The 25,786-nt window shown below is 37.6% G+C and overlaps 1 protein-coding gene across 2 annotated transcripts in view; it reads right to left on the reverse strand.

Moving 5' to 3' along the window:
• Myom1 (myomesin 1) overlaps positions 1 to 21,912 on the reverse strand; it is a 129,978-nt gene extending 108,066 nt beyond the window's left edge. For both annotated transcript variants that reach the window (XM_076837381.2, XM_076837382.2), the window contains exons 1-2: positions 21,733 to 21,912; positions 16,978 to 17,318 (exon numbers count right to left, since the gene is read on the reverse strand). In XM_076837381.2, the coding sequence (XP_076693496.2) occupies positions 16,978 to 17,294 (317 nt within the window). In that variant the 5' untranslated portion in view covers positions 17,295 to 17,318; positions 21,733 to 21,912. The remainder of the gene's footprint in view (positions 1 to 16,977; positions 17,319 to 21,732) is intronic.
• Between the last annotated feature and the right edge of the window lie 3,874 nt (positions 21,913 to 25,786).

Genomic DNA, 25,786 nt, shown 5'->3' on the forward strand with positions numbered 1-25,786 from the left:
CTTTGCAAAACACACACACACACCCCTACTGCCCGAGGGGGGTGGAACAGTGATTCATCAAATAGAGAACATCAGCCAGTTGCAGTGAGCACGCCTATAATCCCAGCAGCTTGGGAGGCTGAGGCAAGAGGATTGTGAGTTCAAAGCCAGCCTCAGCAAAAGTGAGGTGCTAAGCAACTCAGTGAAACCCTGTCTCTAAATAAAATACAAAATAGGGCTGGGGATGTGGCTCAGTGGTCGAATGCTCCCAAGTTCAATTCCTGATATATATAAACAAAAAAGAAGTAGAAAGCATCATCAAAAAGAAATTAGAAAATACAAACCAATGGACATTGTGGAACAAAAAAGCACACAGTGACTTGGAAATTTATTAGAGGGACTCAACAGTAGATTTTAGATAAAGGAAAACAGAATCAATTAACTTGAAGATAGAAATTTTTCAATCTAGAAAATAAAGAAAAATTAAAATCCTCAAAGAGCAGTTGGACAAAGTCAAATGCACCAGTATATGAGTCAAGGCAGTGAGAGGAGAGAAAGAAAGGGCAGGAAAGTCGATTTGAAGAAATAACACCTAAAACTTCCCAATTTAATGAAAGATGTTAATTTATAATTCTAAGATGCTTAAAACCCAAGAAGCATATGTACAAACTGATACACTTATGGAGACAGAGAAGAACACTTCCTAATGATAAAAGGGTCAATTCTTCAGAAAAACATAAAAATAAAAATGCATAAGCACCTGACAGAGCTCCCAGATACAAAAGGAAAAAATGATAGAATTGAAAGAAGAAAAGAAAGCTGAAAAATAATAGTTAGAGACTTCAATATTCCACTCCCAGTAATTGATAGAAGAACTAGACAAAAAATCAGCAAGGACCTAGAGGATTTAAATAACACTATCAATCAACTTGACCTAACTGAACTTTCTAGATAACTTCACCCAATGACAAAAGAGTGACTGATCTTTCAACATTCTCAGAGAGAATGGATACACTAGTTCACAAAACAATCTTAATCAATTTAAAAATAATAAAATAATAGAAAATATCTATTCTGACAACAGAAGAATTCAACAAGAATGTACAACAGAAATTTAGAAAATCCTCAGACATCAGGAAAATAATGACATATTTCTAAGTAATCCATTGGTCAAGAATTTCAAAAGAAATTAGAAAATATTTTAACTACATGAGAACAAAAATACAATATTAAAATGTATGGATTACAGCTAAAGCAGTACATAGAGTGAAATTTACAGCTTTAAGTATCAATATTAGAAATAAAGAAAGATCTCAAAATGAATAATGAGCTTCTACTGTAAGAAACTAGAAAAAAAGATTAAACACAAAATAAGCTAAAGGGAGATATAGTAAATATCAGAGAGGAAATCTATGAAATAGGAAACGAACAAAAATGAACAAAATCAATTAAAAGATCAAGAAAACTGACCAAGCTTTGGTGACAACAAAAAGAAAAATAAATAATAATAATATTAATAAGAGTAATAAGACAAATTACTAAAATCAAGAATGAAAGGAGAGGGCTGGAGTTGTGGCTCAGTGGTAGAGCGCTTGCCTCACATGCATGGGGCACTGGGTTCCATTTTCAGCACCACATACATAAATAAAATAAAGATATTGTGTCCATCTACAACTAAAAAAACTTTAAAAAGAGAACGAAAGGAGAGATATAATTTTCAACCCCACCAAAATTAAAAGGCATAGACAGGAAATAATGTAGTTACTTTTGTGCCAACATATTAGGCAATTTAGATAAAATGAAAAATTCCTTTAAAGATTTAACTTACTAAAACCAATTCTATAAGAGATTTAAATATGAAGACAGACCAATAACAAGAAAAAAGATTAAATTCGTAATGTAAAATATTTCCACAATGAAAAGTCCATGTCCAAATGGCTTCACTGATATATTTTATCAAATATTTAAAGAAGAAACAATTCCAATCATTTTCAATTTCTTTTTTTAAACACAGAAAGGAATACGATCCAATTCATTCCATAAAGTCAGTAATTACCTGGTACCAAAGCAAACAAAGACACTATAATAAAACTATAGACTATGAAGATAGACACCAAAATCCTTCACAAAATATTAATAAACCGAATCCAACAACATATAAAACCAAATGAAGATTATCCCAAGAAGGAAAGGTTGATTTATATTTGAAAATCAGTTAGTTTAATATATCATATTAATAGTTTATTAATAGTTCTTTATTCTTAAAGAACAAAAACCACATTCTAATTCAATAGATGCAGAAAAAAAGCACGTGACAAAATGTAGCATTCAAAGTGTTAAAAACTCTAAACAAGCTAGGTGCCGTAAGGCAGGTTTGTAATCCCAGTGGCCTGAGAGGCAGAGGCAGGAGGAGTGCAAGTTCAAAGCCAGCCTCAGCAATTTAGAAAGGCCCTAAGAAACTCAGTGAGACCCTGTCTCCAAATAAAAAAATAAAAAGGGCTGGGATGTAGCTTAGTGGTTAAGTGCCCTTGGGTTTAGTCACCGGTACCCAAAACAAAACAAAACAACACAAAGAAACACAAACAACAAAAAAACCCTCTATAAAAAAAATGGAACTAGAAGGAAACTTCTTCAACCTAATAAAGGCCATCCATGAAAAATCTATTACGAAAATCATACTTTATTGCAAAAGGCAAAATTCTTTCCTTCTAAGATTGGAACAGGCAGTAAATCTGCTCTTGTCACTTCTCACCAACCTTCTACTGGAGATTCTAGTTAGGCTGAGCAGTTAAGGTTAGAAAGGAAGAAGTTCACATCTGGTTACAGATGATGAAATCCTGTATGTAGAAAATCCTAAGGAATCTACACACAAAACATGCCAACACAAATCAAGCAAGGTTGTAGGATACAAAATCAAAATACAAAAGTCAACTATATTTCTATATATTAGCAATAAGCAATCAAAAAATACAATTAAGGCAACTCCATTCACAATAGCATCAAAAAGAATAAAATATTTTGAAAGAACTTAAAGGATAACACTTGTATATGGAAAATTATAAAACATTACAGTAAGTGAAAGATGTATAAGAAATATACACAATATAAAGAAATAGGTCTATATAATATAAATATATGCTTCACATATAATATAAATATATAATATAAAAACATTCAATAAAATTCCTCAGCAAGGTGGCACACACATGTAATCCCAGTGGCTTGGGAGGCTGAGGCAGGAGGATCACGAGTTCAAAGCCAGCCTCAGCAAAAGCAAGGCACCAAGCAACTCAGAGAGACCCTGCCTCTAAATAAAATACAAAATAGGGCTGAGGATGTGGCTCAGTGTTTGAGTGCCCCTGAGTTCAATCCCCAGTACCCCCGCACAAAACAATGCAATATAGTATATATATTATATACAAAAATTATAGACAGTATAACATAAATATATTTATATGTAAAGAATATTCTTTATATACTATAAAGAATATGAAGAAACTACATAGCAAAATTTTTTTAAGATAAGAACTAAATTTTTTTAAAAAAAAAAGATCTAAGTTTGAGGGCTTATATTCACCAATATAATAACAAAACATTGATGATTAAAATAGTTTGGCACTGGCATAAGAACAAGCATAGATTAGTGGAAGAAAATTGACAGTCTAAAACTATATCACTGCATTTTTTTTAAGAGAGAGAGAGAGAGAGAGAGAGAGAATCTTTTTTATAGATGGACACAACACATTGCCTTTATTCTTATGTAGTGCTGAGAATCAAACCTGGGTCCCACCTGTGCTAGGCAGTGCTCTACCGCTGAGCCACAATCCCAGCATTTTAGGGTCAATTGATATTTTACAAAAGTATCAAAAAATTTAATGAGAGAAAGGATAGTCTTTTCAACAACGGTGCTTGACAACTGTATACCCATATGTGAAAGAATAAGCTTAGAACTTTATTCAAGATCAAACAAAAAGTTAATTCAAAATGAATTCTAGTTCAAAATATAAAAGAGGATTTAAAAACAACAACAACAAAAAAATAAAACCTCTTAGAAGATAAAAGAACCCTCTCAGGGGCTGACTTAGCCAAAGAGGCCAGAGTTCCTAGATGTGACACAAAGAGCAAATTCAAAAAGGAAAAATTGATGAACTAAACTTCAAATTTTAAAATTCTGGTCTTTAAAAGACACTGTGAAGAGAATTGAGAAGACAAGACACAGAATGAGAGAAAATATTTGCAAACGGATATGAGAAATAACTTCTATCCAAAATATTTAAGTACCTATAACAATTCAACAATAAGAACAATCCAAGGGGCCAGGTTTGTGGCTCAGTGGTAGAGCCCTTGCCTAGCATGCATGAAGCACTGGGTTTGATCTCTGGCATCACATTAAAAAAATAAAGACAAATAAAATAAAGGTACTGTGTCCTTCTACAATTATAAATAAAAAATAAGAACAATCCAATTTAAAAATAGGCAAAAGATTTTGACTAGGCAATTCACCAAGGAAGATATATAAATAGACAAGAAACACATAAAATAATGGTCAATGTCATTAATTATTAAGTTAATACAAAACTACCATGAGACCCCATTACTCACCCACTAGAATGGTTATAATATTGGCAAGGATGTGAATAAACTGGAATCTTTGCACTTTTGCTGTGAGAATGTAAAGCAGTGTCTTATAAAGTTAAATGTAAACTTTGCATATAATCTGCTGATATTTTGAAAATGCAAGAGAAAGATTACTTCAAAAATTAACGAATAATCACCTTTCAGACTGTAATATATACATTTATATCTATATATGGATCTCTCTCTTTATCTCTTCCTATCTCTTTCTCTCTCTCAAATCTTTGAAAAGATTTTGGTGGATATACATATAACCACCAAAATCTTTTCAAAATGCCAGGCTCTACCATGGGAGTAGGAAGTGAGACTGCTCTGCCTTCCTAAATGGATTAATGTCATTATCAGAGAACTGGGTGAGTTAGGGCAATAGTGGATTTGTTATAAAAGTTAGTTTAGCCCCTCTTGTTCTCTTCTCTACTTGTGTACTCTCTTGCCAAGTGATACCTTCCACCAGATGACAATGTAGCAAAAAGACCTCACCAGATGTGGTCCCTTGACCCTGGACTGCCCAGCCTCCAGAACCATGAGCCAAATAAACTTCTATTGTTTACAAATTATCTAGTCTGTGGTATTCTGTCATAACAGCAGAAAAAGACTCCAACAAAAAGAAATTACAAACTTGTTTTTGAAGAGCTTCATAGTATAGTAAAGAAAATAAATGGATTAGGTCAATCAAGGAAGACAGGATGGAGAATACAAGGAGAGGAGGCAGATTAGAAGACCAGTGCAAACAAAATTTGATTACACTGGCTTAATATTTGACAAAATACAGCCTCCATTCATGTTCAAAACACTAGAAATACTAGGGATAGTAGGAACATACCTCAATACTGTAAAAGCTGTATATGTTAAACCCAAGGCCAACAACATCACTCTAAATGGAGGAAAATTGAAAGCATTCCCTCTAAAAGCTGGAACAAGACAAGTCCTTAGAACTCTAGCCAGAGCAAGTAGGCAAAAGAAAGAAATTAAAGGGATACAAATAGGAAAAGAAGAACTTGAACTGTCCCTATTTGCCCACGACAAATTCTACATCTAGAAGACTCAAAGAACCCCAACAGAAAACTTCTAGAACTCATAAACGAATTCAGCAAAGTAGCAAGATAAAAATTAACACCCATAAATCAACTGCATCTGTATATATCCATGATGAATGAACTGAAAGAGAAATTAGGAAAGCTATCGCATTCACAATAACTTCAAAAAATAAAATACTTGGGAAACAATCTAACAAAAGAGGTGAAAGACCTCTACAATGAAAACTACAGAACACTAAAGAAAGAAATTGAAGAAAACCTTAGAAGATGGAAAGATCTCCCATGTTCTTGGATAGGCAGAATTAATATTGTCAAAGTGGCCATATTACTGAAAGCGTTATACAGAGTTAATGCAATTCCCATTAAAATCTCAATGACATTCTTCATAGTAATAGAAAAAGTGGTCATGAAATTCACTTGGAAAAACAAGAGACCCAGATTAGCCAAAGCAATCCTTAGCAAGAAAAGTGAAGCAGGAGGCATCACAATACCAGAACTTAAATTATACTACAGAACTATAGTGACAAAAATAGCATGGTATTGGCACCAAAACAGATATGTAGATCAATGGTACAGACACAGAGGCAAACCCACAAAAATACAGTTATCTGATACTAGACAAAGGCACCAAAACATACTTTGGAGAAAAGAGTCTCTTCAACAAATGGTGCTGGGAAAACTGGAAATCCATATGTAGCCAAATGAAATCAAACCCCTATCTCTCATCATGCACAAAACTCAACTCAAAGTAGATAAAGGACCTAGACATTAGACCAGAGGCCTTGCACCTACTAGAAGAAAATGTAGGCCCAACGTTCCATCATGTTGGCTTAGGAACTGACTTCCTCAACAAGACTCAGAAAGTGCAAGGAGTGAAACCAAGTATTAATAAATGGGATGGTATCAAACTAAAAAGCTTCTTCACAGCAAAAGAAACAATCCAGAACGTGAAGAGAGAGCCTACAGAATGGGAGAAAATTTTTCCCACCTGCACCTTAGATAGAGCGTTAATCTCCAGGATACATAAGGAACTCAAAAAGCTTAACACCAAAAAAACAAATAACCCAATCAATAAATGGACAAAGAGGAACTGAATAGGCATGTCACAGAAGAAGAAATACAAATGGCCAACAAATATATGAAAAAATGTTCAACATCTCTAGCAGTTAGAGAAATGCAATTAAAACTACACTGAGATTCCATCTCACTCCAGTCAGAATGGCCATTATCAAGAATACAAGCAACAATAAATGTTGGTGAGGATGTGGGGGTGGGGGAACGTACACTCATACATTGCTGGTGGGATTGCAAATTGGTGCAACCACTCTGGAAAGCAGTACGGAGATTCCTCAGAAAACTTAGAATGGAGCCACCATTTGACCCAGTTATCCCACTCCTTGGTATATTCCCAAAGGACTGAAAATTAGCATACTACAGTGACACAGCCACATCAATGTTTATAGCAGCTCAATTCACAATAGCTAAGCTATGGAACCAACCTAGATGCCCTTCAACAGATGAATGGATAAAGAAAATGTGGTAAATATACACAATGGAATATTACTCAGCCATAAAGAAGAATAAATTCACTGGCCTGAGAGGGAATTTCTGTCTAGGGTAATCATGGAACCCTGCGGAGAAGCTGGACATTGATGAGTAGGACATCATTCTTGACACATATTTACAGCCTAATACTGTCGCATATATACAAAATGCTCAGCCGTATCCCAGAAGACAGAAGGGCAGTGGTTTTAATGAATGATGGGCCAGCTTCTTCTTGGCTCTTTGTTCCAGTGAGCCACCCTCCGTTAGGGTGGCTGGTATCTGAAGTTCCATCTCTTTCATCCTCAGGACCCTATAGAGAATCCTTTGGAGTTTTCAGTCTCTTCTCCTTTCTACTTTTCTATTGGTTACATTTCCCCCTTTTTGCAAAACTTTCAAGACAATAGTTTCTTTGGACTGTGTGAAAAGGTTGTTTGGCATCTACTTCTGATCTAGAGCAGCTCTATTTTGTGCTCCTTCTTTGATACGTGCATCATGTTGATGTCAGCACTTTGTACTGACCTTTCAGTCCTCTCTTTCCCAATCTTGACACTTAGGAGAGTTTCGGGAGTACATCAGAATTAGTGGAGAAGTGGGAGGCTGGAAAGAGTCCTTTTTTTTTTCTCTTTGAGTCAGTAATTTTTCTTATTTGTTCTAATTAGTCCTATTTTTCCCCTAATACATTTTGCAGAAAAGGTTCCTTATAAGAGACAAACATTAATTTGATCAGCATCAACCTTGGAACTCACTGGTACCTGGTGTCGTAATAACCTTCCCTTGGCTTTAAATGTATTTATTCACTTTTAATTTATTTGCAGGATTAGCCTTACCCTTCTTCCCCCACCCCTCCCCTGTTCCTCTCTATTTCATGCTCTTGGCAATAGAAACATCCCACTTTTAATTTTTCAAAATATTTTTTCAGTTGTTAATGGACCTTTATTTTACTTATTTCTGTGTGGTGCTGAGACTCTAACCCCGTGCCTCACACATACTAGGCAAGTGCTCCACCACTAAGTGACAACCCCAGCCCTCACCTCACTTTTATTTATTTTTTAACTATTTAAATAGAACTATAACTAACTACATTTCTTCCTTCTGTTTATTTATTTATTTTCCCCATGAATTAAATTTCTACTAACAGTTAACATTTTACTCTCCTTTTCAATAAATTTATATAGTTGATGTATAGCCATGATCTAAAAGCAAAAACCACGGGACCTAACTCATGACCCAGCACAGAGGTAGAATAGTCACATGTTCTAGAAGGACAGATGGATGAAATACAGATAGATTTAAATATTTTATGGTTCTTATTTATATTTGTACATGTATGTACATATACACACACATACTGTTTTTATGCATTTGTGAAGTTAATTTAAGAAGTTCATTTAAGTAGACTAGACTATGACCCACTTTTAAGCAGGAATGAAAGAATTTATTGTATTTTTCCTAGACATTATGTTATGCAAAACACTTGACAATAGTTTTTTTATATATATAATTTTTAAAAAATATTTATTTCTTAGAAGTAGTTGGAAACAATACCCTTATTTTGTTTATTTATTTTTATGTGGGGCTGAGGATTGAACCCAGGGCCTTACACGTGCTAGACGAGCACTCTACCGCTGAGCCACAACCCCAGCCTACCTGACGATAGATTTAAGAAATGCTTTATTGGGGCTGGGGATGTGGCTCAAGTGGTAGCGCGCTCGCCTGGCATGCGTGCGGCCCGGGTTCAATTCTCAGCACCACGTACAAACAAAGATGTTGTGTCCGCTGATAACTAAAAAATAAATATTAAAAAATTCTCTCTCTCCTCTCTCTCTCTCTCTTAAAAAAAAAAAAAAAGAGAGAGATGCTTTATGGAGTCCAAGGCTGTCTCTTTGTGGACTGAATTGTCCTGGGTTTCTAAAAGCCCCACACTGGGGATGATCACTTTGGTTGACTGGATGTTGCGTGAATCTTACTTGACACATTTGAGGTGTTCCTGACTTCTCACTTCATGAAGAGAGACTTCTGTGGAAAAGGTCAAGCTTGTTGCAGAAGCTCTCTTGGGTTTCCAAAGCTCAGAGATCTCTGTGGGGAGGTTCGGTTACACCCCACTGTCTGGTCAGCAAGAAGGTGCTGCGTTTATGGAGGTAAAGGCCCTGAAGGGACAGAGCTAACATTTCACCTCCCACCACAGGGAGGTAACTCCTTTGCCCTTCCTCTGCCTTTGGCTGACTCATTCTATTCCCACTCTGAAAAAAATTTGTCTTTCTTTCTTCTCCAGCACAATTCATCTGCCTAGCACAGATGAATGGCATCCTGGAAGTACTTGTATCATCTAAACCTAATTTAACTTGCAAAAGAAGCTCACACGTTATATTTTCAATGTAAGCACACAGGAAGCACAGAATGAATCCCTTCTTGCTGGGCCTCAGTCTCCATATCTGTGGAAAGGAGGGACTTGAAAATTAAATGAACTTTTAATCCTGTCTTGCTTTGGCATTCCATAGTTCGACAGATCTATAAATTGCTAATTATATGAAACTGGTATTCCCAGGAGTGAGACTCCTAGTTCGTTCCACAAATAAGCCATGGTTTATAGCAGTGAGAGCAGAAGGAGGAGACTGATACTTGATGAGAACGACTGTTTGTGGATTTAGGATTGGTTTTTGAGACCCAGAACATAACTCAATTACCTCTAAAAGAACTGTGGCTTCTCTGCTTTTTGTTAGATTTTTCTCTGACCTTCTACCATATAGAATATAATATCATTTTATGGTACTTAAGTACTGGAATAAACACCCCAGAATGTTTTATTGATTTTTTGTTACCTGAAAATATGGTTGTCCTGATATGTAATTATTAAAATTTTATTTAGAGACAAGGTTATCAGAACATTTCTAGAGGAAAAAAAGGTAAGAGTCCCGACTTAGTTCATTTTCTGTTGCTATAACAAAACACGACAGATTGGGAAATTTATAAAGAAAAAAAGTTTATTTATTTATAAATAAATAAAAGTTTATTTATAACTTCACAGTTCTGAAAACTGGAAGTTCATGATCAGGTAGCCCATCTAACAAGTGCCTTGCATTGTGTCATGACACGATGGAAAAGTGGAAAGGCAAATGGATGAATGTAGAAGTGATAAAACAGGAGGGGAACCCCTTGTTTTATCACAACTTGCTCTCAACTAACATAATTGAGGCATGCAATCCCTTCATGAGGGCAGACCCTGGTGTCCCAAGCATCTCTTAAAGATCCCACCATCTCTCAACACTATTACACTGGTGATCAAATTTCGACATGAGTTTGGGAAGGGACAAATCACATCTAAACCACAGCAAATACAAACCGTGGTACAGCAATAGCTCTCCAAGCACCTTTCATTTCCCATAAAAACCTATTGATTCAATACTTACTTTTTTATAATTCAGATGCAGCCACTTCAACCTACAGGTGGACTTGAGTCTCCATATAACTACGGCTCTTTCAAGGTGGTTTTCTTACTAATTACCAGGAGTACACCAACAATGGAGTAAGGAATTGCTCCATGATGATGTAGAGTCTTTGAGAATGGACAATGAGTAACGGTTTTACTGTCCTGATACCATCTAGAGAGAGGCTCAGAAGATTCACTGTATATAGAAAACCAATATGATCTTTTCACAGCCTCAAAACCCCACTGCTGAGGATACTAAGGAGATCTATGAGAAGTCCATTGGGATTAAGAATTCAGCAATAACTAATTCATCCAAAAATCTGGCCACTGCTTACCACGTTCTCTCTCACTGAACATCTAGCTCTGCCTTGACAGTGTATTTTCCATACATGGGCCACGCCACGGGGATCCTATTATAATCTGACCATTGAATGGGTCACGTTACTTCCCTGTTCAAAGCTCTGTCACGGCTCTCCCCTTGAACTCAGAATAAAAATTCCTAGTTAGGCATGGTAGCACATACCTATAATCCTAGTGACTTGGGAGGCTGAGGCAGGAGGTTCACAAGTTTAAGGAGGCTAGCCTCAGCAACAGTGAGACCCTGATCTCCAAAAGAAAGAAAGAAAAGAACAGGGAAATTCTGGGGATGGAGCTCAGTGGTAAAGTGTCCCTGTGTTCAATCCCCAGTACCTACCCCCCCGCAAAAAAATCATTAGAGTGGCCCACAAGGCCCTCCATAATTGGTCTTACCTCATCTGTAACATTTCTGATATCATCTCTACCTACTCTATCCATCACTCACTCCCCCATTCTCTTACACTGACCTCAATGCCCCTCCTTACTATAAGGCCTTGCAGTGGCTGTCCCTGACGGTTGAGGTGCCTTTCCAAATCCTGGCTACTTCACAGTTTTTCTCAGACATACCTTCTCTATAAGACCCGATTCTCCGATTTGAAATGCCAATTGTACTCCCATTCCACACACCTGCTTTTCCTACTCTGTTTCTATGGCTTCCATGACATTTCTTACCCACTAATATCATATATAATTCACTTCAACGCAATATAAAGTATTTCACAATTTATCTTAGTCACTTAGAGCAGGGCTTAGCACCCAGGAGACACTTAGTAAATATTTATCGAATGAATAAATGAATGTCTCAACCTTACTGAGTATCCCCAGTGAGCCAGCCACTACGCTAACATCTCATATGATCATCTCTTTTCAACTTCAGATTGCAAGGGACAAGCATTTTCCTCATTTTATAGATAAAGAAATTCAGAGGTTAGCTAGCTTATCTAAAGTTTATGCCTCAATGCAAGTAAGCATAGTCCTATCTGATCCCAAGACCATCCACATCCCATTATGTTATAATGTCTGAAAATGGATATGTAGGAAATCAACACTAACCTAATGTTAATAGCCAAGGTCAGGTCACAAAAATGTCCACAAGGCAGATTTCTTTGGTAACCTTTTGAAACCATATTGAAGTAGGACATGGAACAAATTTTCAGGTCCCTGCCGTCGGACTCTGTTGTGTTTAGTGGTATTTTTTGCGTGAATCAGATTGAGTTTGAACGTCAGCATAGTCTTTGCAAACTCTAGTAGTTTCAAAAGAGGTTATTACCTGGGCAGCAGCCAATGGGGACTGGTGAGTGGAACACGAGTGTTGGTGAAGGGCCTGATTCAAAGTTAGGGAGCCCTGAGAAAGCCACTCAAGCCTTAGTGTTCTCATCCCCAAACTGGTGTTTCTTAGAGTCCTTGCACACCTGTTCACTGGTACTAAATGAGTTGGAGTCGACAGTCATAGGCTTGGCATTTATAAACACCCCTAGGATTTTCTTCTTTGGCATTTGTGTCTTTCCATCCATTGTTCCCTGCTCTAAATCTTGGTTATATCAGTGCTCAATGGCTTTTCCCCAAGAAGGCTGTATAAAAGGAAGCACGTTCCAAAACTGTACATCAATGCTTCCAGAAAAATCTGGTACCTGGATGCAAATCTGGTGCACTTTGAGCAAAGGTAGGAGGATCCCCTGAACTAGGAGTTGAAGACCAGCCTGAGCAACATACGGAGACTCTGTCTCAAAAGAAAGAAAGAGAAAAAAAAAAAAAAAAAAGTCTGGTGGCAGAGTGTGATCAGAGGCAGCTGCTGACTATAACTGGTGTCAGGTACCTGTGGAAAGGGCAGGCCCTTGGGTGAAATGGGGTTCGGATCAGAAATCTGTTCTATTTTACAGTAATGAAGAAAAGTCATTTAATCTCCAATTTTCCCATTTGTTAAACGAGGATGGTAATTTCTACTTCTCTGAATTGCCTTAAAGACTCAGTGAAAACGATGAAAATGCCAAATTGCCTTATGTGGGCTGAATTTTAATCTGTTGAGAAGGAGAAACTTAGATGTCTACCATTACCACAGAGGGCTGAGGGGTAACTCCAGATCTTCCCGACCTCCAAGAACTCTGTGGGGATGTTCTCTGCTTTTAAAAGTTCGTTCCTACTTATTAAGTACAACAGAATGTTCCTTTAATGACGTCCCACTTAATGTCTGATCCAGCTTACTCAGAAGAATGGAAGGCACCTTGCTTCTACAAGGTCACATTCTCTGAACAGCTGTCTGTTCCCCTTGGGTCCTTATACTACTGGAATTAGGAAAGAGGTCTTAAGGCTGCACACTGGGCTGTCTGGATTTATACGAAGACTTCTTAAAGCAGTGCCTCTGAGCTTTGTCGGGTCATGGAAATCTCTTAAGAAGGCAATCAAAGGGACAGTCCCTCTCTCCAGAAAAATTCTCATCCACACCTAATTTTGCACATAATTTCAGACCCTCCAACACTCTACTGAAATCCACTCATGGACAGAGGTTAAGTAGTTTCCTTGCCTAACAGTGAAAAGTGGTCATGAATAACATTGCTCCTTCAACCTCTGATAATATTTGTTGATTATTAGTATAAAACAATAATCTTGCCATTCTTAGAGATTTTGTGCTCTATTTACCATAGTTTTTTTTTTTGTTGTTGTTGTTGCTATTTGTTTGTTTTTCCTGTGATCAAGAAAAAAAGACATTTAGAGTGAGGTTTCCAGAATTTATTTTATAACCCATGGCTCCGAATACAGTTAATAACCAATCTGTTGTACAATCACAATGACACCAGCAAGCCATTGTTCCTAAGACTCACTAAGGTCAGCCAAGCCCTGAGCTCTTATAAATCTCCATAGTTTCCACTTTAACACTGGGCATCTAACTACAGAGCAGAGGATAAAAATAGACCAAGACCAAGCCAAGTGCTTCCATCCACTCCACTCCACAGAAGTGCATTTCCATCTCTGGGGACCTTAATCCACAGCACTGTTCAAAATCTAAAGGGAAATTTCATTTAGCAGGGGAAAAAAAATCATTTCATTTTGAAAAAACTTAAATACTACCTAAAGGAATTATGAAGACTTAAAGTGTTCAAAGAACATTATCTGCACCTGTTAGTTTTATGCCTAAAAAAAGAAAGACAAAAATACCTCCAGGATTAGGTTGGCCTTTTAGATTGCATGATACAAAGGAAAAAAGACATCATTGGTATATTCTTCCCTTATTTGCTTCTAGCTCAACATGTTTCTACCAAGAAAACTGAGTTGGTCAAACACAGCAAGCCATTAATGTATACCCACCTACCTATGCAAATATACACACAGTAGGAAGGAGCAAGATACAATGTTGAACATAGGAAATGATTACAGTTTCATTTCCTATAGAAGGTTAATTGTCTAAGACTATTTATACCTAAAATGGCTAAGTCTTCTAAGACTCTATAGAGCAAATGATTTCTGAGTATACTCAATCCTTTACATACTACAAATAGAATCTTTTGTGTAATACATCAGGTTATGAACAAATATGAATATTGAGCACGTGCTTAAATAAAGGACATATCAAATTAAAATAATTTAAAAATAAAATCTAAATGTAAAGCTGAAGAAATAATTAGCACTTAAAAATAGAAGTTCATGCTGGGCATGGTGGCTCACACCTGTAATCCCAGCAGTTTGGGAGACTGAGGCAGGAGGATTGCAAGTTCAAGAACAGTCTCAATAACTTTGTGAGGGCCTTAGCAACATACCAAGACCCTGTCTCAAAATAAAAAATAAAAATGGTTGGGTATGAAATTCAGTGGTTAAGCACCCTTGAGTTCAATTCTAGTACACACGCGCGCGCGTGCGTGTGTGCACACACACACACACACAAAGAAAAAAAAAAAGGAAAAGAATTCAAAAAGAAAAAGAAAATATAAAAATACAAGCTTACAAAATTCTACAGATTCTTCCACATTGGCAAAATGAAATAACTACACAAAAAGTTATATGCTAACAACTGTATGATAATAAAAACACCCATCTTCTATAGCCCCAGCACAGACAGTCCAAGAAAATGGATATTGAGGATGTAAATCCTCCATCAGAAGACAGCTGCTTTCCTAATTGGGGTTCTTGAACGGTATCTATGGAACATTTTTCAGGAGAACAAAATGATACTGTCACATACACATGGTGTTAATTCCTCCCAACCTTTCTTTGGAAGGCAGTTCCTCTGAAGCAAGTGCTAAAAGAAATGAATTCACCCCAGCAACAATATTTCCATATTTCCAGCCAACATGAGATCCTTATGAATACCCCATGGCAGACCATGACCTATGAAAGTGAGACTGCAAAACGATCCTGTTCCATTTTAAATGGAATTTCAGAAGGTTGCCATCATACATTCCAGGTAAACCCCAGAAGGCTCTGGCTCTGTTACTGAACTTAGCAGACGCTCCCAGGAGGCCACGGTCACGGACCACAGGACAGCTGTAGATCACGTGCTGCTCAAACCCAACAGGAATTTAAGAATTTCTGTTCTTGGAAAAACTTCTTCATGTCCACTCATACAAATCACTCTATTATTTCCTCAAAAACTTTAGATGCCCAGAGATAAGCCCCTTTTCCAGTTGCTTTACCAGATATTTTATGGACTTAAATTTTGGAAGATTTAAAATGATATCGTATTTATAACAAAAAAATGCCACTATGCCCCATGCTTTGGAGAAGAGGATTAGAGGCAGCAGGTGGCTACTGACCACATAGTCTAGAAATGTCTATGCTTTTGGAGATCAGCAATTCTTTTTGTAGGCTAAAGATAGACTTTCAATTTAGAAAAAAAATCACATATATCTTGCAAGTGTTTTTTTTTTAATATCTCTATAAAGTATTTTATTCTGAATACTGAGAAAATAAAAGTGCTTTGGATTTAGAAAACAACATACATTGGTCTGGACCAACAGACACAGAGAAGTCAAATGCAAAATTAACAAGAAAGAACATTTCTCCCAGGGCTGCTGCTGCTGCATAGCGTCATAGCAACTAACCTCTTTCTTTGGGTGACTGCAGATGGAACTTTCTTCTCTGCAATCAGACTATTGGTGAATTTGCTGTTCACATCAGTAAGAATGAAACATCTCACTCTTACCTAAAGGATCTCAGTTGCTTGTTGACCCCAAAAAACCAGCCTTTGCTCCCACCCCAGGTAAGGAGCTCCAACTAAGGGTTTTTGGATACAACAGTCCACATTGATCTTAACTTTATTGTTTCCAAAGAAATGAGATCTTGGGGTTTCTCTGCAGACCAGATCTGCATCTAAACTCCACTTTCCCTAAAATCCTAAAATAACTCCTTCTAGTTATCTGTGGTCTACCAAATTGTTGGGTCAATAAATCTAATTTTGTTACAATACAGGTTTCTTTCTATTAGTCTTAGGCTGACTGAGATAAAGCCAAGTTTTTTGTTTAATAAAATGCTCCAGCTAAAGAAATATTTTCTGCTTGAATAATAAATAGCTCAGAATTTTGATTATTGGCTTTCTGAGGTTGAAAAAAAATAGAATCCATTTCTGCCATCAGTTAGCCCTCTGTGACCTGTGAATTTTAACTTCTACCCTGGTGGCCTCTCATCTAAGCAAAAAACCTTCGGAGAGCCAGGAGACCTGCTGTGAGTGTTGAAATGATATTTTCTGGCTCTGCGGCTGCTAAAGTAACTTGTGGCAAAATGTCCCTGCTTCTAGAAATATCACAGCAGGAATCGCAAGTGAGACTAGCCAAGAGAGCTAGGAACCTCTCTGTGAATCCCAAAGAGACAATCATGGGCAATAGGTCTAGACACAGGTCTCAGGTGTCTATACCTGTATCTCAGGTGTCTATACTCCCCAAACCTATTCTTTCTCCACACCTGGTTTAAAGGTAGAGCTGCCACATCGAAGGAGCCAGGAAAAGTGATTTGGGAGGACCATTCAGAGCACAGCCTCTACCCAAGGTGGGGAGGCTGCTCAAGACCTACCCGTGGGAGTAGCCATAATCGTAGGCTGAGGCTGCCTTCCGACTGACTTGGGAGTCCAGGGAGAACTGCGAGCTTCCAAGATGGGAGGCCTGAGAGGCTTGCTGCTGGTAGGAGGAGGCGGACGCCTGGATGGAGGCCTGCGACTCCTGGCGGTGAGCCGCCGAGGACCGACTGCTGTAGGCGGTGGAGCCGTGGGTGTAGATGGCCGATCGCTTCTTCTCCTGCTGGTACTGGCTCATGGTGGTGCGAAGGTCCTTGTTGCGGTAGCTGAGATCATAGTGCTGGTGGGACCTCTGATAGAAAGGTAACGACATCATGTGCCCTTGAGGGGAGCAGGCAGCCTGCAAGAGGACAGTCAATTATTAAGGAACACAGTCCATAGGACAAGTCCTCCAAACCAACATGTAAGAATGCATGCATTCATCTTTCTAAGGGGTAAATGGAAAAGGATGTGAGGTTTAGTCTAACGGGTTACTCAGTAAACTCCCTTCCACATAACCTGTGTGTCCCTTCCTGTCCTGTGACTTCTTTTTTCTTTATATTTAGGAGAGCCTCACAGGGTTTCTTGACCCTTACTATTGTGCTTTTTCCTTCGGGCTCTCTGTCATGAACATTTCTAAATTTTTTTTGGCAATTTCATTCTGACCCGGACTTATTTGGGATCATATGTAATGATGTAGTGCAACATATTTCATTGAACAAATAATTAATGAGCTCCCACTATGGGCCTGGAATTACTCTAGCATAAGAAATCCAGAAGTGAACAAAAACAAACCAAAAGCAAAAATCTCTGCTGTAATAACCTACTCCAGACGGTATTTTTCTTTTTTAAAAATGTTTTTATTAGTGCATTATAGTTATGCATAATAGTGGGGTTCATTTTAACACAATCATACATGCATGAAATGTAATTTGCTCTATTTTAGTCCCCAGTACTTCCTCTTTCCCTCCTCTCCTCCCACCCTATTTCCCTTCTCTACTTGCCTTCCTTCCATTTCTTTATTTATTGTTTTTAATTGGTGTTTTAAAGATACACATAGGTGGAAATCACTGTGGTGTATCTTTTATATACGTAGCATAAGGTTAATTTCATCCTGCAGTTCCTTCCTTTTCCGAATCCTTCTCTCTCCTCCTCAATCCCCTTCATCTACTCCACTAATCTCCCTTCTATTTTCACTCTCCTGCCCCGCCCCCTTATTTTGCTCTAGCTTTTTCATGGGAGAAAAAAATAATTGACCCTTGACTTTCTGAGTCTGGTTTATTTCACCTCCATGCTGTTCTCCAGTTTCATCCATTTACTGGTAAATGCCATAATTTTTTTCTTCTTTATGGCTGAGTAAAACACCATTGTGAATAAACAGCACGTTTTCTTTATCTGTTCGTCTGTTGGTAGGCACTGGAGCTGGTTCCGTAACTTAACTATTATGAATTGTGTTGCTATAAATATTGATATTCTCGGATCACTATAATGTGCTGATTTTAGTTCTTTTGGGTAAATCTTATAAGAAGATTTAAAATCTTATATCAAGGAGTAGGGTAACTGGAGTAGTTAGACCTGTATATTCTATTGTAAGAGATAGTCATGAAAATTAATGAGGTATATTAGCATGTGCTAAGTACGATAGAGGAAAAATCAAGCAGGAAAGAGGGATAGATGCAATTTTAAATAGCCCCATCAGGGATGGCTTTGCTGGAAGGTGACATCTGAGCATGAGAGTATCTGGGGGAGGAGAGCTCTAGATAAAATACCAGTGCAGAGGCTCTGAAGAGGGGGCACTTATCATGCTCCAGCCAGAGAGGCAGGGGGTGTGGGAGGAGGGAGAGGCAAAGATGGTGTCCTAGAGATGATGGGCAGGCAGGGGGGAGGGCAGATAGTGTAGGGTACTCTAGGCGACAGTAAGGACTTGGTCTTTTATTCTGAGAGACTGAGAAGCCATTGGAAGGCTCTGAGCTGAGAATGACGCTTGGTGTCCCTATAAGAAAAGGAAATTGGGATGCATTATCTGTACATATAACAGTGGGAGGATCATGTGGAAACAAAGGGAGGAGAGGAGGGCAATCTACAAGTCAAGGAGGGGCCTCAGAGAAAACCAACCCTTCCATTTTGGATATCTAGCCTCCAGCATTGTAAGAAAAGAAGTCTCTGTTAGGTAAGCCATCCAGTCTGTGGTACTTTGCTGTGGTGGCCCTAGCACACAGCACAAAGGCCACTGCAGTATCCAGGGTAGCAATGACAGCGGTAATGGTGAAAATGTGACAAGTGGTCAGACTGTGCACAGTTTTGGAAGATAGAACAAATAACATTCGGTGGAAGTTCTGAATTAGAGTGTGAAGAGAGATGATACCAAGGGTTTTGCCTGAGTAACTGGAAGACTGAGGTGGTTATGATGGAGATGGGGAGGATAAGAAAGCCTTGTTTTGAGTTGGAAGAACACAAGTTTGGTTTGAGAAATTCTGCATCTGAGATGCTTGCTAGACCTTTAAGAGCAGGCCTAAAATGGGAAGCTGGATATGTGACTCTGGAGTTCAGGGAAGTAGACCAGTATAAAAACCTGCATTAGAGAGCAAACAGTATATTGGTGGTACTGAAAGACCAAACAAACAAAACGCAAGATGAGAACAAACGTAAATGGAAAAGTAGGAGCTAGGACTGAGCCCTGGAGTTATGGCAAAGTTATTCACAAGCTCTGTCAAATCTCATGAACACTTCAAAAGGGTATATCAGAAAAAGTATTTGCTTTACAAGGAATATGAAGGCTTCCAATCTTCCTACATGAAGAAGTAAGAGAGTCATTCCTCAGGATGCCAGTTGGCATTGTGAACTAGTTACCATTATACTGAAAATCAAAGATGGAGTTTGCTTAGCATTGGGAGGGGAGACTTCACATTATATTAGCTTTCTTGAATAATCTGTTCACTATTAGGAGGCTTATCAGCTGTGCGGACAACATAACAGTTTTATAGATATCTCCCCTCCTAGTTTTTTAAATGCTTTTATGGATCTTTTCAAATGTTGTTTTAAAATCTTATAAGAAGCTGGGTGCAGTGGCATATACCTGTAATCCCAGCAGCTCTGGAGGCTGAGGCAGGAGGATCGTGAGTTCAAAGCCAGCCTCAGCAAAAGCAAGGTGCTAAGCAACTCAGTGAGACCCTGTCTCTAAATAAAATACAAAATAGGGCTAGGAATGTGGCTCAGTGGTTGAGTGTTCCTGAATTCAATACCCAATCAAAAAAAAAAAAAAATCTTATAAGAAAATCAGTTTTGGAGTAATCAGTTTTTTCCAAAACTTGTTTGTCTTAAAAACCTGAAGTAGTAAATCCTTCTAAAGTCGCTATATTTTGGCCATATTTAATAATACTTTTCATTTAAACTATTTTAAAAGTCAGTCTGTATTCCCTAGAGAAGAAAATCTAGCAAACTTCACTCCAGAAATATGTATCTTAGGTCTCAAGGAAGATATCAGTCTACATGGCATTTCCTAAGAGGAAAAAAATAGCTACTAACAAGCAACTCTGCTTCAACCCTTAAATAGATTGCTCTTTTCTGTTCTTAAATATACAGAATAATTGTCATGGATAATTAATAATCATTATATGAATTTTGATAATACAAAAGATTAGAATATATTAATATAGAATTATGTCAGGCAGTTACAAAGATATTAGATATGTTTCTATAACAATACATACCACACTATCACATGGCAAATACTGTCTAAATGTTCTACAAAAAAATAATAAAGGTTTTTCCACTTATTATAAGTAAAGTCACTACCCAGATGATTTGAAATATTTTTCACAAAATAAAATCTTTAAATTTTACCCCAATTCTATTTTCCTCTCTATTTTTATATCTCCCAATGTATTTATTTTTAATAATATTTAATATTCCATGCACATGGATCACGCATTACAAGTAAACAGGGCTTGAGGTTAAGTCAACAGAACTGGTTGACCTCTGGAACGAAGGTATAACTTCCTCCTCTTCATCAAGTAGACAAGGATTATCCCCACCACTGGACAACTAGAGTTTGTTGGCAGGACAAATGGTTTTATTGTCTTCTGTTCATTTAAAATTTAAATTTTATTTTCAGAAATAATTTGGTAATTTAGGAAGAAATACAAACTCCATAGTTGTAATCTTCATGTGATACTTTTGGATAGGCATTCAAGGTTGAAATCTGATTAAAATCATTCACAGAAGGTTGTTAACTTCAGGATCATTCTGTGGGGAATCGGTGCTGCCTCTGAAATCCGAGTTAATCATTTTCAAGTTAGGAGAACCATGGTGTCCACGGACACACACTGATGGCATTGTCAGAGTAAAAAATCACTGGATCATAAACTAGTGACCTCAGCATTAATTTGCCTCCTTTTGGCCCCGTTTATCATCAGAGAGTACAGTAGAGAAAGGAAAGCCCAGGATTTCCTGCCCCTCGTCCATTCCAGATTTCAACCAAACTGCTGAATTATAACGTGGAAAGAGTAGTCAGAGTTGAATCTGAGACAAACATGATCTTATAGCTCTAGGAATGGCAGCTTAATTTAAAAAGAATACAATGATCTGAGAAAATGACCCTGCCAGCTCAGCTGGCTCCCTGCTGTTCTAGTTCCCAGATTCCTATTTCTCTGCTATTCTGACATCTCTGTGAGAAAAAACGGCTGAGCTGCAAGAGGAGAAGAAGCCCCACACTGCAGTGCTGATGAGCACATAAGCGCTCAAGTGCATTTTCTCTGCCTGGCTGTCACACTTACCAGTTTCCAGAGGAGTAATGGTGGGGGAAATGTTCTGATGTGGCCGAGGAGCTGGAGGAAAGAATGAGAACCCCACTCTAGGTTGAATCCAAGAAAAAGTTCAGAGGCAGGACTAAAGGCAGGACCCTGGGGGCCAGTTCAAAAATAATGCATGTGGTCAGGCAGCAGAATGTCAGGGCCCCACAGCCAGCCTTTTATGGCCAAGAAGGCCGATAAATATAGCAGCAAATGGGGAGGGTAGTCCCAGACCCAGAGGAGGAGAGGCACAGGCAGGTAGCTGCCTTCCCAATGTGATTATATTAGTGCCGACAATGGTCCAGTCTGATTAAACAAACATGGGGTTTTTATTTGGCTATAAGAGCTATGTTCAATATCACTGTAACCCAGGATATTTGAAAGTATAATGGAAAGAGTGGTTTGTGTGGAGAGCTAAAAATAGGTGTAGTAATCCGATTCTCAAAATGGACTTCATGGAATTTTAATGCCAAGATATGATTCTGGGTGTGCTGTTAATAACAGGTGTGCAATACACTTAAAAGATACAGAGTGAAAGGGAAAATTCGAGGCTAACTGGAGGCAAAACACGAAATGGGTCGTGGGTGGTGGCAGTTTGGGCCTCATAATACAGTCACCGTTTCTCTCATTTCAGAAAAATTTACAAAGTAACTCACAGCTCTGGTCTGGTTATTTGACTCCTGGATCATTAACGAAAGTCTTTTGGGAAGAAACTCAATGTTTTGCCTTTCCTAAACTCAGAGAGAGACCAGTCTAACTAGGAAATTCTGTTTTTGAGTCAGTGGAGCTAAAAAGGAGGTGACTCTGGTAGAGCCTGCACTGTGGACTCTCCTCAGAAGCAAGTTCTAGGCCCTTCATGGCCCTTCATGGCCAAGAACCTCAAGAAACTTCTTTTTCCCCAAGTTTCAATTTCTTTCTCTGAAAAATGGTGGTTATAGCATCCAAGTTGTAGGATTGCTGACATTAAATGTTCCAATGCAGGTAAAGCATTTAGCTGAGTGACTGCCACAGAATGAAGACCCAGTAAATGTCAACTATCATCATTGACAGTAATAATATACAAGTTCATTGTTTAGAAAATATACATTGGCCTGTGTTTTTGCAAGTAATTATATTGACTGAATACAGATCCCTGTCATCTATCAAAATATTAGCCCCAAATATTATTGAAGGCTTTGTATTTACTTTCTTTTTAAAAGTTACTTTTTTATTTTCTAGCTTAAATTAAATTTATTTTAATTGATACATAAAAACACAAAAATTGTACATATTAATGGGGTACCATGTGATGTTTCAATACATGTATATAATGTACAGTGTTTAAATTAGGATAAACATACCTGTATCCTGAAACATTTAAAATTTCTTTATGGGAAGAAACGTCCAAACTCCTTTCTTCTAGCTTTTTTAAGTGTACAGTGCATTATCACTATCTGTGGTCACTCTAATGTGCAATAATAGCATACCAGAGTTTCTTACTCCTATCTAACTTGAGTGACATCATGTGGCACTTGTCTTTCTGTGTCTGGTTTATTTCACTTAACATAATGATCTCTAGCTACATCCATGTTGTCACAAATGACAGAATTTCATACTTTTTAATGGGCAAATAGAATTCCACTGTGTATATGTACCACAGTTTTAAAAATTTATTTATCTTTGAATGGACACTTTGGTTGTTTCCATTTCTTGGTTATTGTGAATAGTGCTCCAGATGTCTCTTCAACATACCGATTCCATTTCCTTTGGATGTATACCCAGTAGAGGGATTACTGAATCTCATGGTAGTTCTATTTTTGACCTTTTGAGGAGCGTCCATACTGTTTTTCCATAATGGCTGTAGTACTTTACATTCCCACCAACAGTGTGAAAGTGTTCCTTTTTTCTTCATATTATTGCTAGCACTTCCTGTCTTTAATTTTTTTTTATAATATCCATTCTTGCTGGGGTGAGATAATTACTTTCTTGATGATAATTACAGTTACATCATTGAGGACTTATCAAATGCCAAACACTGGGATCAGTACTTTATGTACACGATCCCACTGAATTCTCCTAATAACTTGCAAGGTAGGTATCACTAGCTCCATTATATAACTAAGGGAAGAGAGGCTTTAAGAGGTGAAGTCATTTTTGAGATCACAGTTTGTGGATGATACAAATGCAGTCCATTCAGAAATATTTGGATTCCAAAGTCCAGTACTTGTTGTCATGTATTGCTGTGCCCTCTAAGGACATTTTGTTGACAGGAAACTAGCTGTTTTGAAACAGTCTTTCAAGGGCAATATAGGTCTCCACTCATAACAGAGGGTCAGCTTCTGAGTTACCCAAAGCATGTGAAAGAATCTTTCCACTTAGCTCCTGATCCAGTTTCCTAGGAAAATTCAACCTGGCATTTCTTCATCTATATACTCTCTGGTTAATCTGCAAATGAACATTTCAGTTGTCTAGAATCCAAAAATGTTTTAAGCTTTGTGTTCCCCAAGCATCAATTTGTTCTTCAAACATCCAATACAGAATGCAGTGACTCTTCTCAAGTTTTATCTACCAGCCCCGGGGATGACTCCTGGGTGAGCTTTTCCTGTAGAGAACATGGTGTGTTGCTTCAAATCCTCTCAAAGCAGGAAAGGGAAAAATAAACACAAATAAGAAGCACAAAGCTTTGTAGTACTAGCTAATATTTATGTTTGGCATATGCCAGGTAGTATTACTAATTGCTTTACAATATTTTATTTGATGATCGAACACATGTTAAAACACATTATGAATTAAGAAGCTGATACTTAGATTAATATTAGTTGTGTTAAGTCACACAATTAGAATGTGACAGGGGATTCAAGTCCAGGTCTGTTGTGCAGAGTCCAAACTGATTGGTCAGACCGTGCTGCCTCTCAACCATTTATCTATGTATCATTGTGTGTATGCTTAGAAAGCACCATGTGTGGACGATAATATCCATTAGAAGAAAAAACTGTTATGGAAGAAGAGTTTCATTTATGTTTCTTATGTGAAAATATATTTAGTAGGTCAAAATGTACTGGCTGCATGTACCAATGTATCAATACATTGAAGTATTTACTGCACTTTGATCCCCATTAGGAACACAAAATGAGAGAAGTCCCCACACATTGTGAGATAAATATATTGAGATATTATCATTTATTCATTGACCATTCAGGAGCCCAGTGAAAGTCAAAGAGTTTATTGCAAACAAATACACAGTAAGATTGTACAAAAGAAGTGTGAACTAGACCCAGCCTAGGGTCCTAAGTGATCTTTTTGCTATAGCATCATCTGGATTCATCCTTTCTAACAGCATATTTATCCAAAATACAATCATCCAGATAATAAATTATATATAGTCATGTATTAGATAATAAAACTAAAAGAAGAAAACTTAGTTGGATTCATTCAAACTGAATATTTGATTTAGTCACAGTTCCCTTATAGATGTGTACTCATGCTGTCGATTACTCTGATTTTCTCACAATGCCCTTAATGGATGTGTAATTATTGTGAACTTAATGGAGTACCATATGCCTGTTAATTTCAAATTTCCCAGAAACCCATATAACATAACATACTTCCCTCCCTGCTCTTTTTTTGGTACCAGGTATTGAACTCAGAGGCACTTAACCACTGAGCCACATCCCCAGCCCATATTTATTTTTTTATTTTGAGACAGGGTCTCACTAAGTTGCTTAGGGCCTCATTAAATTGCTAAGGCTGGCTTTGAACTTTTAATCCTCCTGCCTCAGCCCCCCAAACTGCAGGGATTACAGGTGTGCACCACCACACCCGGCTAATTCAACATACTTTAAAAAAAAGTATATAACTGTAGAAATTGGAAACTTCAGAAGATATTTGCTTCAAGAATTCTAGCTTTTTAAAAAGTAGTCTTATTTAAAGTAGATACATTCTGTCTTTAAACTGTGAGGACATAAATGTGTGAAGTAACAAGTTTAACAAAAAGTAGTATATTGTAAAAGCCAAAATAAATCCATAAAAGATGTTTAGCAATCTAGCATTTTGCCAGCTC

The sequence above is a fragment of the Callospermophilus lateralis genome, chromosome 17 (genome assembly GCF_048772815.1).
Source record: "Callospermophilus lateralis isolate mCalLat2 chromosome 17, mCalLat2.hap1, whole genome shotgun sequence".
NCBI classification, from domain to species: Eukaryota; Metazoa; Chordata; class Mammalia; order Rodentia; family Sciuridae; genus Callospermophilus; species Callospermophilus lateralis.